Source organism: Camponotus vicinus, unplaced genomic scaffold (genome assembly GCF_025532165.1).
Source record: "Camponotus vicinus isolate PSW18456_S1 unplaced genomic scaffold, iyCamVici1.0 SCAF_3, whole genome shotgun sequence".
NCBI classification, from domain to species: Eukaryota; Metazoa; Arthropoda; class Insecta; order Hymenoptera; family Formicidae; genus Camponotus; species Camponotus vicinus.
The window spans coordinates 4917571-4934812 of record NW_028141967.1 but is presented as its reverse complement, the minus strand read 5'-3'; the positions used below and the strand labels follow the sequence as shown (position 1 = coordinate 4934812).

The following is a 17242-nucleotide window of genomic DNA, read 5'->3' as shown; positions in this document are numbered from 1 at the left end:
TTACAACAAACAATTATATAAATGTTACTTGGTGTTTGCTGGGGAAAAATAAGAAAGACTCAAAATGTCGGATCGCTTATGGACAGAATAATTTAAAGAATTAGAAACATTAGAGTTGTAAAAGAATAAAAAAAACATCTAAATATTAAAATTATATAAAATATTTAATTCAAAAATATAAATATCAAGCATTTTAAATAGTATTAAAATTACGTAAAATAAATTTCGAATATAAATATAGATGTTAAGAATTTGAAAAAAAATAAAATGTTAAGAATTTAAAAAAAAAATAAAATGTTAAGAATTAAAAAAAATAATTAATAAAATAAAATGTTAAGAATTTGAAAAAAAATATAAAGTTTGAATATAAATATAAATGTTAAGAATTTGAAACGTAGTTATATAAATTTCGAAAGTTTTAGTTGTTTTAAAGGAATTTCAGAAATCGCGATATGACATTATGGTACGTGTACTTTTTTATTGGATTTAGGTCGGCGAGCCGCAAGTTGCCATCGAGTGTCGCCACGACGACAGACAATTTTCAACTTCGATCGCCCCTAGCGTCTGTCGAACAGGTACAAACATTAATGAAGTTATCCCTCGCAACTTTCTTAATAAAGAATTATTGAACCCGTGTCGGTTAGTCACGTCACCTTTTCAACCGCTCTGTTATATTCGACGAGCGTTTTCGAAAAGAATTTCAAACTATCAATTTATTAATAAACGTAGCGTTGCCTCTAGTATTTTAATTTTTAGGCATTAAAACAGATTTCATTCGCATGCATTATATCTTTAACATGGATGTAAAACTTAAAGAATCCATGTTTGATTAAAGTGTACTTAAAATTTATCTAAAACATACTTTTGTAACTAAAATTTAAAGATTAATGGAAGAGAAATTAATTTTAATCCGTTTTTAATGTAAAATTTTCTCGGATATTGATACGTCAATTTTAAAGTGATTTTTCTCATTAAAAGAGAAGCTAAATAAATGTATAAATAAATTTAACGAGGGAATAAGAGAAAAGAAATGCGAAATTATCTGATAAAAAACTTGATAAATATCAGGTAGCCATCGTCAAACACGGCGCGTCTCGCAGACGACGTTGGAATTGTTTTCTCATGGATCACAGCCATTCCGAAGTAAGATCAAGTTTTCATTTAGAGATATTTTCTTTAGATTTGTTTTTGTTTGATTCCAGAATTTTACTCAAGCATTTTCTTCAGATCTTTAAATGTTGACCTTGAGATCTCTATCCAATCTTAAATCCATCCGAAAGTTAGAATATCTTTTTACTGTAAAATTTTTATCTATTTCAAGTTTAAGTCCTCTTGCGTGAATTTTCCAGGAAACGGACTTTTTTCGATTTTCTTAAATTATATAGATATTGTTCTTCAACTAATGTTTCTAAGACCCACAAAGTTAAAGTCCTCGGATTCAATCTGGAGATTACCAAATCTCGTCAACGAGAACTTGTACAGCTTGAAGAACGTAGTTGCAGTCTTCGAACGAACTGTTGCACGTTTATTTCCTTCACGCAGATTGAACTTGAAAGAGAGGGATCGTTTCCAAAGACATACAGGATACTCCCTTCTTTAACCACACGCCATGCCATTGATTAACATTGCGTGTGTACAACTAACGCGAATTGTATTTGAAAAGAACACCGTGGGGCTTCAGCCAAGATAGAATCTCCTCTGAAAAAAAAAAATACCATATTAATTGAAATCAATTAAGACATGATACATTTTCGAATAACCTTCATCAATCATCAAAAGCCTATCGAGATGCAATTATTTCCAATTATCCCCGTATTCTAATTAAAGGGAGGCGGTTACTTGGGGGTGCCTCGTTTCGAAATCTAATTAATCTGACATGGCGTTCAGCAGTTCTACCCCACTCGGATAGTACAATGTATTCTAACTGCCAAGTAGCCGGCATTGTCTCGTAGACAATGGCCGCCCGTGGAAATGGACGGGCCGACCTTGTCCCAACGGGCAGGCAGCCGGTGCAAATTTATTAATTGGTTCAGACGGAGAAGACGAAATTATGTATCCGTGCAGCCTCCGACGCACCGCCCGGGGCATAATAATGAGGTTGCCGCGCGGGTTCGTGCTTAATCGCTGATTATCGTGCGATAATTAGACGCGCATGCCGCAGATAATCATATGGAAATTATCCCGCTCATCGACGTCGGCGCAAACTTGTGCGCGAAAGCTAAAACCACCCCCAATTCAAATCTAATTTATCGTTCACTCATTATTTTTAGACCCATATATCTAAATTTTACCGCGCGTTTGTTTCCATTTAAAACGCAGATTTTAAGCTCGAAGAAAAGATAATTAAATGTACTGGGAATTTTTTATTTCATCGAGTAAGATTTCTTGATGATTATTTTTTCTAAATATTATATTTGTTGCAGACTTTCCTTACCCAGTAAGCACAAAGTAACAATAATATAACAGTAATATAACAGTAATATAACAGTAATATAACATTAATGTAACATTAATATAACATTAATGTTGTAATTTTTCACTCAACAATATATCTGTTATATAAAATGCATGTTACATTACAGTTACATTATTGAGTAGGAAATTATAACATTAATGTTATATCACTATTACTTTGTGTTTACTGGGTTATGCTCGATTTGTGACTTAATTAAATAAGTATTCTCCATATTGTTGATTATTTCTGGCGAAAATTTTAAATGTCTGCAACATAACAGTAATATAACAGTAATATAACAGTAATATAACATTAATGTAACATTAATATAACATTTACGTAACATCAATATAACATTAATGTTATAATTTTTCACTCAAAAATGTAACTGTAATGTAACATGCTTTTTATATAACAGATATATTGTTGAGTGAAAAATTACAACATTAATGTTATATAAAAAGCTGTAACTGTTATATAAAAAGCATGTTACATTACAGTTACATTATTGAGTAGGAAATTATAACATTAATGTTATATCACTATTACTTTGTGTTTACTGGGTTATGCTCGATTTGTGACTTAATTAAATAAGTATTCTCCATATTGTTGATTATTTCTGGCGAAAATTTTAAATGTCTACAACATAACAGTAATATAACAGTAATATAACATTAATGTAACATTAATATAACATTTACGTAACATTAATATAACATTAATGTTATAATTTTTCACTCAACAATATAACTGTTATATAAAAAGCATGTTACATTACAGTTACATTATTGAATAGGAAATTATAACATTAATGTTATATCACTATTACTTTGTGTTTAATGTTATATCACTATTACTTTGTGTTTACTGGGTTATGCTCGATTTGTGACTTAATTAAATAAGTATTCTCCATATTGTTGATTATTTCTGGCGAAAATGTTAAATTTCTATTTTAGATGACACGGAGATTCCTGAAAGAGATCCTTGCTCTACTTCATTATTATTCTACAGGAATCTCAACTCGATTCCGGCGACGTCTCTGGAAGACGGCTTTTGTTCCCTCCCGTTACTTCTGATAGTATATCATTCCGACAATGGGTCACGCGGTGTCACGCACCTGTCACGGCGACCTGGGGCCTCGTCGTGCGCGGTGGATGATTACTGGTTACACGCTGTCGCATAAGACAGAGAGACAACACCGGCATCTAAACGCCAACTTAGAGATGCATACCCCAGCTCCCGCGGATATGACCGAGTTATCGCTGTCGGAGATTGCACGTGTCTTGCAGTTCGGGCTCGCAAACTGATGACAGCGCAGAAATTCGGATGCGCATTCGACGAATAACTCGATCCAGAAAATTTCTCAATCAAAAGTCGATTTTTCCCGAAAGATGGTTGCTTTGTTATCCACCTTGATTCGTTCTTGTATTTAATTTCAACTGTATAATATTTTTTTCTTCTCGTCATCCTCCTTCTCCTTCTTTATACATTTTTCCCCTAATATTTTATAAACAAGGGAGCCTATAAAAATTCCTGAGAACTCGCAAGTTCCACCAATTGCGAAAACACTCGGCCCGTCACTTTTCCCGCTCCTTCAACCATAATCGGGAAGCAAAGCTTTCGAAGGGATCGAGATGAACGGATCGCGTAGAACGAGATGAAATGAAAACACGAGAAAAGGAGGATAAGAAGGAGGGGACGGAGGTGATAAAGACAGACGGATTGCGGAAGAGGAGGCGGGGGGAGGGGGAGGGGAAGGGGTTCGTGCGAAAATGGCGTTTTCCTCTCGACGTGGCGACGGTTGGAGACGAAGAGAATCCCATTACTCGGCGAACTTTGAAAATCAATTCGATCCCGCCGGTAATATAAGTGAGAATTCGCCAACCACTTTGTCCCGATTCGCCCTGCCGTTTCACGGCCGTTGCATCCCCGCGACTTATAGAGCCTGCTTCACTTAATAACAAAGTTTGCGGGACGCGTGTAAAGTTCGCGGGATACACCGCGCGGCGTCTGCGTAAGGGGATGATAAATCGCGAGGAGGAATTTATTCTTTCATTCCGGATTTTCTGCTGGAAAAGTACGAAAAAACATATATTTTCATCGCATAAAGTTACAGCGCGAGCGCTTTCAAAGTTATTAACAATCAGCTGATTATGACTAACTGATGATATCCAAACTTCATTTAAATTGATCGCTCAAATAATCACTTGCAAGGAGCAGTCTTATAAACATTAGTATGATTCGCTTCGCAGACTTAAAGCTTAATGATATATCGCCTTAAACATCGACGGTATTAATATTTACATGATATACAACTAGATGTGTCTGTTGTGTATTTTAATTAGTCGTAGAAAAATAATAGAATATTAATAATAACGATAATAAAAAAAGATACACATAAATATAAAGTAAATATAAGTCTATCGCGCTCTGAAATATTAATAAATAATGCTAATCTTGTATAAGGAAAGTATAGTTGTTCCATTGTTTTTTATAAGCTTGTGGTACCACAAATAAGTAAAGATTTATGTAAAAAATTTAACATCAGATTTAGAGAAAGAGGATTAAACACTTGTAAATGTTTTCTCTCTCTCTCTCTATGACCAGAAAAAAATCGGGAGGTGTAATTGCATCGGTTTGAAATCGGAATATCCGAATCCACGTCCGCGAGAGCCAATTATTTCTTGCTCGCCGGCTTGCGTTTGATCGTCCCCGTGTTGGAGTTGCTGGAATTCCCGTTGCTGGCGGACGACGAGTCCGTGCTGGGTGTCTTCTCGCTTCTCGGCATCATCGGCGTCGTCGACGGCGTAGGCGTCGGTATGCACGACCTGGAGTCGGACGTCGATGGCGTCGCATTCGTGATTTTACCAGTCGCCGTCTCCACGAACAACGGCTTTTCAACCCCTCCCGCCTCCTCCCGCCTGCGCGAGAACGACGGTATCCTCGTAACCTTCGGTTTCTCCCTCAGGGACGGCTTCTCCCTCTGCTCCAGCGCCCTGTCTCTCTCGCTGTTCTGGCAATTCTGCTGTTCCGGGGATGGTATGGCTGACACCTTCGGTATATTCCTCTGATCCCGACCCCTCGGCAGACTCGCCGTCGGCTTTATAATGATCTTGGGCTGCTTCAGACCGCTATTCTTCGGCTCCCGCGGCGTGATGATTATCCGCGGCTCCCTCCTCTCGTCCAGCCTCTCCGAGGATCCTCGCGCCGATGGATCAATCGAAACGTTCGTGCTGGGTTCGTGCTCGATCTTATTGTCCTCAGATGCAGGTGTGGATGGGTATTGATTGGCTTGGCATGGATTAACCGCTCTTGGCGTGATCACGATCTTGGGTTCCACTGCTGCGTCTCTCTCGTACCTGGCGACCACGATCTGCGGTTCCGATGTCGACGTCATTACGGTCGGAGACTCGCTTGGTTTGTACCAATTTGGATTGCCCGCTTCTAGGAGAGCGGCGGATTTCCCGATATCTTCGTCGACGCTGTGCGAGGTCGGCGAGAAGCGATATTGGCCCCCGTGAAGCGGGCACTTTGGGTTGGCGTAAATGGTATCCACGCTTCCGCCAGGCTGGACGCTTCTTTCCTCCAGAGAATCTATTATGTTGGGGTCGGAGTTATTCCTGGTGGAATCCTGTCTTCTCAGCAAGGGACCCACGTGCAGGTTCGTCGTGATCGGCTCGCTCTCGCTCTGATTCTCGTTCTCCTCGATGAAGAACGCGCTCTTCTCGAGGCTCTTGGACGGTCCGAACATCCTAGGAGGTGGCAATGGGGGTTGACTCGAAGATAAGTTCATTCGATTTCCGCTCTTGTAGTCCTTCAACGAATTCGCGTGCTGTTTAGGCACAAAGAGGCTATTCGGTGCCGGGAGTGATCGCCTCTTCTCAATGTCCGGTAGCACCTTGGGATAGTTTCGGCGTTTGATCGTCTGCAGAGCTTCCTCGGGACTGATGCACTCTCGCTCCATGATTGGTTCCCGACACGTGACGTTCACGTCGCCTGCGCCGAAGGTCGTTAAGATCGGTCCGGTCTTTACGTAGATCTCTTCTGGAGGATTCTCGTACTTTAATTGATCAGACACTGGCGTCTCGACGTTTGTTGGGCCGGGACGAGGCAGACGAGACTTCAGCTTGGGGTTAATCTTAGCGTACAGGCTATTCGCGCTTTCTGTGTCGGATTCGTAGATCCTGGAAGTGGAGAAATTCGGCATCGTCGTCTTCAGGACGTTCTCCATCGGCAGGGGATCGCTCCTGGAATGATGATGCTCGATGACAATCACCTCGGGTGTCATCAGCTGATCGTATTCCCTTGCGCTCGGCTCGTATTCCTTTGACATCTCGATACTTCTCGTTAACTCGATCGGCACTTGATTCAGGATGGATTCTGTTCTAGTCGCTGGAGTGGCGTCAATCGCCACCGAAATCTTCGGCAGCTTCGACTTTTTTCCAGGACGCACAACTAGCGCCGGACTCTCGTCATAAATCGGCTCATCTTTCTTCTCCTTCAGCGCCTCCTCTATTATACGTTGCTTCTCTTCTTGCTGTTGCTTGTTTAGCTTCTCCTGATGCTCCTTCTGCAACGTTTCTCGTGTTTTGCGGAGAAACCTCGGGGAACATCTGTACAGACAAGAGAAAATCAAAAGATTAATATTACAAATATTCCTAAAGAAATAAAAATAAATAAAAATAAAACAATATTTTTTCAAATTAAATCTAGAATTTCATTTCTATTTGCAATTTCAAAAATTTAACAATTAAATACTTAATTTTTCCCATAATTCAATTAATATCTGCAGTAAAAAAATAACTTGGAAAATAACATTGATCGGCGTTGTCGAAAAATATTCGGCTAATGAATTTTTTACTGAGAAAACCGCTGTGTAATTTAATATTCCAACATACGTCGAATAATACGGTTATAAGTTTCACGCGAAATGTAAACTTAACATAATTGCTACTGTTCATTTTTATCGATGGCAACTAATTATTATTGAAAGTTATTATCAATGACACAACAGGCCATTTCGTAAATGATAACAACCAGCAATAATAACAATTGCACTCTCACATCCCGGAAATTAATCAATTTTAATCTCGTGTATACGTCAACAAACGGAAAGTTATTTTTTTGCAAAAACATACTCCTTTGATAATACACATTTGTTTATTTGTTTCGCATGCCACGATGCATGTGTTTATAATCAAGCACATTGTAAATAAAATGATTTTACGATGCCCATTATATCACAGTCATATTAACAGATCGAAAAGTAATATGTACATGTCGCGGTGATGAGCAGTCCGAAAGTATAAATGTATGTCCCGTTTAATGTAACTAACATGCGGAACAAATTTTTTTCACCGAAAAAAAAAATGGTAAATGGAAATATTTTAAAAATTTATTACGCAATTTATACATGATACGCAAACGTTTCGCAAAGTTATTTATTTTTATTGCGCCGTTGTATATGAAATTTCCTCTAAATTGTATTTTTTTACCGTTCTTATTTTTGTTTTAATCAGAGTGGCAACGAACATTGGGGGGCACGATATTGTTGACGGTATATATTTGCAAATCAAATATTGCTTGCTAAATGACGAGATACGAAGTTGCGCTCTAACGAGTTCAATTAACTTTCTAGGGTGGCACTTGTCAATCGTTTTCGCGAGTCAATACACCTAACGAAATATCGGACGGTAAAAGAGAGAAGGAAAATTCAATTCTCTGATTTGAGTGATACGGGCCGCGTTTCAAAGCAACCACTCTTTAAGTGGGACCCTAATTGGATTATTGGGGCGCGCAACCCTTACCGCGATCCACGAATTTACGAGAGTAAGCATTCTCCAAGTATTTCCAGTTCTTCGCAATTAGGGAGGACGTACAAATCGAGTTTTAAACGTTAACCGCTATATCGAGAATAGCGAATAGCCTACAATACAGTGTCAGGGTGACAGAGAACTTGACACAAATCTAGTAATTATTTAATTCGTTAAAAAATATGTGAATATTGAAACTTTCGATCTTGAAATTCTAGAGAGAGAAGGTTACAAATCCTCCAAGAAGAATAATTTGAATAATTAATCTAATAAAGCAGTAATAAAATAGTCGGAAATAAAATAATTCAATGATTCCAATAGACATATGAATGAATTATGTCAAAATTCAATCAATTTCGTTATTAATCATTTTACAATAATTGCATGCATTCAATAAGTTATTAATTTCATTTTAACGAGGAAATTTACATCGGTACACGAATGTAATATCCGTGAATGTGATATGCATTAAAATAATATCGAAGATTTTTCAGGAAGATAACATTACCGATTAATTACTATTATCGAAAAATGTGTTCCCTTTGACGTTCTCACTGACCTGTGCACAATCTCCTGTTGAATCCATTCCCTGACCTTGATGTGAGTGTCAATGGTAGAGCTGGAGTTTTGCCTCGACAGTTTCGATCTGCGCCCGAAGTTGGAGTTGTTGTCGTACGCCTTGTCATTCTTTATCACGTCGTTCAGATCAGGTTTGCTGTCGCTTTTGTAGCCCAGCTGGCCGTAATGGTTCTCGTGCTTATCAGTCTTCGACCTCTTGACGGAGTCGTCTTTCTTCTCGCTGGCTCGCCTCTTCAACGATTTCTCCTTCCCCCTCACGCTCTGCTTTTTATAGTAGATGTACAGGAAGGCCGTAAAGTTTATCAGTATAAACACCACGAAGAAGACAATCACCATCATCAACGTCGACGAGCTTTTAAACGTGTCAGTCTCCACCGTGGACCCTTGCCCGGCGTTTCCATCCGTCGTAATCGCGATTGAAAATGGCTTGTTCGCGTTAGATACGCTCGATGGGGTTGTGTATCTGCTGAAAAATATGTTTCGCAAATTTCAATATATAGGGTGTTTTCTTAATAAGTTCGAAAAATTTTAGGAGATGATTCTTTGTCGAAAATTAAGAGAGGTTTCTCATATAAACATGTACTCCTACATCCCTCTCTGTGAAGTTACTCTCCTCCAAAAATGAGGGTAAAAATTAGGTTTTTAGGTTCTTATTATAATTTTGTTTTTGTTCTAATTTTTCCAGCATTTACTCTAATTTTATTTTTATTTTAAAATTTAACTTCTCGTAATTCGAAAGTATTTAGCATCGCGCTGTGCACGATAACGTATTTTAAAAATTAGGTTTTTAGGTTTTTATTATAATTTTGTTTTTGTTCTAATTTTTCCAGCATTTACTCTAATTTTATTTTTATTTTAAAATTTAACTTCTCGTAATTCGAAACTATTTAGCATCGTGCTGTGCACGATAACGTATTTTTTTTTCTTGAAAACTACTGATTTTATGAAAAAAATAAAAGAGTTTCTAAATAAATCACACTTTTTAATGCATATTTTGAGATGATCATATTCCAGCCCTTTAAAAAGTTCTAATAAAAAATAGGGGTTGCTAGTTTCATCCCCTTATAACAATACGGGAGGTTGAAAACAATATTAATAAATAACCTTTTAACTGGTAGAAAATATCCGCCTAATTTCATTTCTTTAACTTGTTCCAAATTTGAGAAAAAAATAAAAACAATAATTTTTATCCCCATTTTTGGAGGAGTGTAACTCCACAGGGAGGGATGTAGGAGTATATATGTTTATATGAAAACCCCTCCCTTAATTTTCGACAAAGAATCATCTCCTAAAATTTTTCGCATTTATGAAGAAACACCCTGTATACCAAGATGAATGAATACACGAAATTAAGCAAACTGACACTGAAACTAATAGCTCTTTAGCAAAAGCAATTTCGCGTCGCACGTTTTCCTCTTGTACATAAAGTTCTCGATTGTCGAGAAAAATTCCTCCGATAGCAAGAATGTCAAATACACGTGTAATTAATTAACCACCCCTATCACCGACCTGACACCATAGCTCTCGTATTTTCGGTTTGCGGTACTGTTGGCATATTTGCCGATCCCGTCGGCGAAGTCGAGAATCTGCGGTCGCGGTCCTCTCGATCGTGTCGGGGCCGAGATGTCTTTATTCGGGTGCCTGAGCAGATTCGGCAGGTCCTCATTCCAGAACTGCATCTCTGCCGCGCGATAATGCGTACCTATGTTAGGCGGTATGGCTGCATCCGAGGGAGAATGTGTCAAATAATTAATTGGAATTATTGAACAATCTCTTGACTGATTAATCAAACTAAACTAAATCTTGTTTTATTATTTTAATCGTGAAAAATATATTCACAAAGAATGTAAAATGATATAAAATAATATAAAATTTTTTATTTAAAACTTTCCTGCTTCAAAGGTGTACGAGTGTCAAGATTTTATATTTTGGACTTACTCAGATTGAAATATGTCTGATTGACAAGATCGTACTCTGGCCACTCGATGTCGTACTGACCCCATTCCCTGAACCCATTAGTCAGGTAGGGTTGTTGCTTGACGACATTGGGACTCCTGAGGGATTCGAGTATTTTCTTTGATAAATAATCGCACGAATGATTAATGTGGCAGCGGAAATAACTTTTGTCGGGCGATACTGGCCGACTTGGGATTAATACCATCAGGAAATTGGAATGTGATATGGGAGAAGAAGATATCGAATAATCCGAAATAATCCAATGGGGATATTCGATAGCGTCTCGTCTGCCCGTAAAATTACTGTAAATTTAACGCTCGATCGGGCTTTTTTGAGGATTCAATTTCGCGGAATTTAAATTTCCCCCGCCCCCGGAATGTTTGCAAATTATAAAATATATCCGACGTTTCGTAATTTAAGCGCTTAAAATCTGAATATCTAGACTGTGGAATTTTAATTCGACCAACTCTTTCCCGCGTTCATTCGAAATTCCAAAACGCAACGCGTTGTAACTCATACGCGCACAGAATCTCCGGTATTAATCAACACATTTGCCAATTTTTTTAAAATATCATACGTCACCCCGTCTCGTACGCGCGTCGATTCGAACATGATTTTCGGGCGGGTTGAACGAATACATCGCGATACGTTTGATCGATCGATTTCGCGCGGCGCATGTACGACAAAAAGAGCCGTTCTTCTGTCATTCTTCATCACCGTCGGTGCTCCTGTACAGATGCTGCGCGTCGTTTATCCTCGCAAAGAGACGCGCCCTTACGTTAGATACAGCGACGCATGAAATATCGATCATGCTGCGCGACGTTTACAAACGCGTAACGTTTACTACGTTAAATCTAAATATCTCTGTTTTGCTTAATTGCACCGACCTAGTTTCCTCAAGTTTCACCCATTGTAATGCATAAATAAACTCTAGTCAAACCATACGTTAAAAGCAGTATCTGACAAAAAATTTGCGTGGACGCAAAGCGAAACACGGGTCTATAAATATTATGCAACATAAGTATGAATATGTTCAAAATTATTTGCAGAAATTCTTTACGAAGGAAGGGATTTTATGTTCTTAATAATTCATCAAAGATGTCAATTTAAATATTTAGTAATTTACGAGAATCTCTGTTATTTGTCTGTGTTTCATTTTTATAAATATTTTATTTGTCAGTGTTTTTATAAATATTTTGTGTCATGTTTTCGACGTTTAAAGAACGGAATAATAAAATCTTTTATTCTTTTAGATATTAATTATAAGCAAAATTATATGAAAGATTTTTTAATACTCGAGAATATATTTAAGAATGTATAAATAATTTTAAATATAAAAAAAATAGAAAAATACTATTTCATTTTCCAAAAACATTTAAATAAATTCTTACATAATCAGAGATTCAAAAATCAAACTTTAAAATATTTTAATATAAAGATGTATACACATAAAAAAAATAATATATACACATAGTATTTTATTATTTTCAATTTTGTAATATTTTATTTTATAAATAACAAAATATTACATGGCTGAATAATTTTAAAGTTTAAAATTGCACAATAATTCTATCGTACACAAATATTATTAACAATAGAATATTCTACAATAAAATTAAAAGTATGTTAAATTAAGTAACTAATACTTTTCATTTTGATATCATTCCAAGATAGATTTTAACATTTTTATTATGCAAGTCAAATAAAAATATAAGTCTAATTAATTATGTAAAAATTTGAAAGCCTATAGAGCTTTAATACAATTGCAGATTCAATATCCTTATTCATGCAGAGAGATTCGTTTTTCAATTTATGTATAATGCAGTATTTATAACATTAAATCTCATTTCCCGATTTAAACGATTTTATACATATATATTGAAATAAATTTTTAATATAATTAGAAATTCGATATACTGCGGTTTAAACAAAAGTGGCTTTGTATCATGAAAACATTGGGCTTGTTCAACCGAACGAAATGAAACATTTCGCTGGATGAAACGAAATGTCGAAATAATTCGTAACTGTAGATAATCTGTTTTCATCGCGCAAATTAAAACAGCCGATTCAACGGATCGTTAATTTAACAATATCGAGCATCAACATAACAAGCGTCAAATTGCGCCAGTTAATTTAAGACAAAAATCCGAATGAAAAATATACGCGTACAATATATCATATGTATGTATTTTTTCATTTGGATTTTAGTCTTAAATTAACTAGCGCAATTTGACGCTTGTTATGTTGGTACTCGAACTAACGATCGAATAAAGCAAGAAAAAAAATTTAATAATTTAATTTAATGAAAATTTTTAATAAACTGTCAGATAAAATTTATCAGTTTTGTATTTCCTCTTTTCTAGTTTTGTTGACATGATTCCATTCAGCTATTAAGTTTAAAATAATGCGTCAATTAAAAGCATCAAAAACATGTGTCGCTGTTAAAAGATCTCGAATTCACTTGTGCTCTTTAAAATCGCACACAATTGCAACATAATTTATTTTAAAAATCTATAATTCAAACTTAACACTATTGAATTTCTGAATTTTGCATATTTTGTCACATTATGTATCTATTTTATAAAAACATTTTTGACTTTTTTCAAGTAATTTATATATTTTAATTAACGTTTTAAAATTATTCTCCGAAATCCCATTCCTCAATTTATTTATTTTCCAGTTTATTTCATTCAATATTTTAATATTTTTAAAACTGTATTTTAAATTGATGTATATTATAAAGTTCGGTTGTATCCAAATGTGAAACGGAAAAATATACCACCGTTCGGTTTAATTACATATACGACTGAATGTTTAGTTAGTTGAAAATCACGTCCTCAAATACGTATGTTCCAAGTCCAACTTTAGTAACTAGAAATTTTCACGTCAACGCCCAACAACAATTGTTCGCCATTATTATTAAATACGATCATTTCTACGCGGTTACCGTCACTCATACGTTCAACTTTTATTTAACTTTCATTTAATACGCACTATGATTATTTTCTACGTTATTGTAAATTATTTGGTTACACATTTATTTTTTTTTTCATTAAATACGTTATTATCAGTAACTAGCTCTCTCTGCAAATTTTATTCGTATTTTTCAATTCATAATTCGTTGTATTAAATAAAACGCAGAATGCAAAAAGAATGCGTTTTAAAAATATTTTCCGCTTGTCCAATATTCAAATTAATAATGCTTTTTAATATTCTCATTATCATTCATATTTACAATTAAGTATTTCATCGTGCAACAAATTAATATTTTACTGTAAAAATTAATAGTTAAAAAAGGAAAGATGTTTCAATATTTATTTTCTTTTAAAACGCATTTTTTAGTTTCTCTTTCCTCGATTAAACCGTTTAAGCTTAAATTTAAATTTTCATGAAAGATAAATGCACGAAGGATGCTTTACAAGATATATACTATTTGTCGCTAAATGTATTTTTTTTCTGTTTTTAGCAACTTACCCATTATAGGCAAAACTGCACCACCAGTTCATAATGGCTTCTGAAAACAGCGTTTCTCGGATGTCGTATCGACCTCGTAAGTCGTACTTGCTGCCGTCCAATGGAACACCCAGTACATAAGGCAATTCTTCCCCGTGCACGGTATGCTGATGTTGTTGCTGCAACATAACAAGATCACTGCATGTGCTTTTATACCGACGCATACGTATTTTATCGATACTTCGACGCCACTCGTAACTCGAAAATATCGAAGCTTAGGTTGTTACCTCTTTTCAACCTCCCTCCCCTTCCTCCCCGTCTCTTTTTATATCTTCTGAAATCTCTATTCTTATATTCGTCATATCTACTGGTAATTTGATCTTATTTATTTGATCCTTTTAACATACTTTTTTATTTTTATACTCGTACTTACAAGATTAAGAAAGATTTTAGGATTTCTCAGGATAAATATTTGTTTTTTTACGCAAAATGAAAATACATCATGTGTTTTAAAAATTTTTAGCAATTGTTCCGATAGAAAATCTTTTAAATATTTGAATCGTTTGCTGTTTATGAATCTTTAAACAATTATAATCGATAATACATTTATGTTCTTAAATTTACTCTAACATACTATTAGATCTTTAAATTTTTGGATATTTTATTATTTAATAAAAATATTTTTAACAAAATATTTACGTTTTATATTTTAAATTAATTTGAATGTTGGAGAGATTAAAGTTTATTTCAAAATTAATTACATGAATTTATAACGTATGCTACATGTGCGCCATTCATTTTAGCTGTTTTGTTATATTATTATTATTATTATTATTACATATAGATAAAAACTATACATTTTTATACATAAAAATTATTAAATTTATAATAATAATTTTTTATGTAATTATATTTTTACAAATTTTATATATTTAAATATGAAAAAACTTTTAAAACTATTTTTCTCTCTCAGCTACATTTTCTTTGTCCTCCAAACTTTTATTAAATTTTTGTTTACAAGCGTCTCTAATCAAAGTTCATTTTTGATTATTGTTTTATTAATTATGATGTAATTTTATTCAAAAGGAATAAATTAAAAAATTTTTTAAATATTATTTATAATACTTTTATGTTTTAAAATAACCTTTATATTATTTAAATTAATTTTTAATTAATTTATTACTCCATTGACAATGGCAAAATTAATGCGCCGAGAGATTGACGTTAAAAAAGCTGTCAAAATACGTAATATCTGCGATGAACCTTTCACCTTATTGCTGCAAAGTTGGTAGGAATGTATATTACAGCTTTCTTTGATCTTCAGAACCAGTAATATTAAACTCGCATCAAACGAATGAAATTGCTCATACATACTTTATTAATTTCTTCAATATTTGATCCGTCAAATTACACGATTGTCGCTCAATAACAGAGATCCTTCAATATTCAATGAAAACAGCTCGCAGCACATATCGAGGTAAGCAATTGTTGTAGGAGAAGAAACAACAATAAGCTTTTATATTTTCAAGTAAACGATTTTTTACACGCTCTTTTTTTTCAAGCACGGAAATTCGCTCATCATCAATCCCTCCAATAATTTTCGATTGAAATTTTCTCGATGCGAGTTCTCAGATTTATCGCGTTCGTAATTATTTTTAGCACGATAAACCGAGCGTATTTACAAACGCGTCAATTTGTAAAGTTCAATAAAGAGCGGAATTTACGGGAACGGGTGGAAATTAAAATTCACCCGCGTTCGTCGCGCACACGGGGGAGAGATAGAGAGAGAAAGAGACAGAGAAAGTGCGAGAGATAGATAGAGAGAGAGAGAGAGAGAGAGAGAGAGCTGACATGGAAATGATGTATGCTGCGTGAATCGCTATTTGCAGATTTAAAATCTAATATCCTTGTTGACGCAACGATGGCGTTGTACCCGAAGGTACATTCAATTTAGCGATATTCTCGGTTACTGCATGGTGAGGTCGTTGCCAGGGCGTACGCAACGACGATAAAAATAGTTGGCCGAAATCCAAATGGGTTCGCAACCCGGATTTTTCTTTCCCCGACTGTGCGAACGTAATGGTCGCCACTAGGTCACAACTCGTTCCTACCGAGCTAAGAAACGAGAGGGACAATGAATACAATGCCAACTATGTTAAACATCCCAAAAATGCCGCCCCAGCCTTTGAAATAGCTCGTTGGTTAATCTGGGAACGCGATTTTTCATTAATAGATTTAATTGGAAGCCATTTTCATCTTCCTCATTGAAAGTTTTAGTAGCCAACTTTTAAAAATAGTAATGTGAAATTATATCTGTAAAATGAAAAAAATATATTAATTTATATATATTAATTTTTGTATATTAATATCCATCATTTGTAATAATAATTTTGAAAATTTTAATTTTTTTTTCAAATAAATTTGCAGGAGTGTAAAATAAATTATTAACGGTAGAATTTTTAAAGTATCATGTATACTATAGGTAAATTCACAAATTTGCTAAAGTCTTGTAAAAGAAACAAAATTAGAGTATTTTCTTTCATTCTCTCTCTCTCTCTCTCTCTCTCTCTCTCTCTAAACAATTAACACTCTTTACAATTCTTGCAAAAAACCATAGCATATTTTTTTCTCCTTTTTTTCGCGTTTTAGGGAATTAAAAAAAGGAAATTTCGCATTTCACTCACACACACAGATACACACACACATAAATTGTTCGATAAAGCGCGGCGATGAGAAATGCTCTCCGTTTTCAGGAGCAATGCTCCGCATCAGGGAACAACAACGTTGCATGAAGCTGCACGAATTGGAGCGTTGAAGGAAGTGCACTTTAACTCATCATCCCCGTCAGTCCACCCCATCCTCCCCCTCCCCCGCCACCCCACCGTCCTCTCGCTCGTTCCTTCTTATGCGCAATATTTTTCCCGCTTTGTCGAGAGGCGTCTGAGCCGCGATAATCGATCTTCGTTGTATCGTTGAGAGACCTACT

At 35.3% G+C, this 17242-nt stretch overlaps 1 protein-coding gene across 4 annotated transcripts in view; it reads right to left on the bottom strand.

Annotated features, from left to right (window-relative positions):
* Positions 1-4517: 4517 nt before the first annotated feature.
* The window catches only part of LOC145968085 (uncharacterized), a 59367-nt gene continuing 46642 nt past the window's right edge, over positions 4518-17242 (bottom strand). Inside the window, exons 10-14 of one of the 4 annotated variants that reach the window (XM_083093325.1) lie at positions 14278-14435; positions 10786-10901; positions 10357-10567; positions 8828-9313; positions 4518-7068 (exon numbers count right to left, since the gene is read on the bottom strand). In XM_083093325.1, coding sequence (XP_082949451.1) covers positions 5133-7068; positions 8828-9313; positions 10357-10567; positions 10786-10901; positions 14278-14435 — 2907 coding nt within the window. In that variant the 3' untranslated portion in view covers positions 4518-5132. The remainder of the gene's footprint in view (positions 7069-8827; positions 9314-10356; positions 10568-10785; positions 10902-14277; positions 14436-17242) is intronic. The other 3 variants (XM_083093326.1, XM_083093327.1, XM_083093328.1) reach the window with 3 other exon arrangements.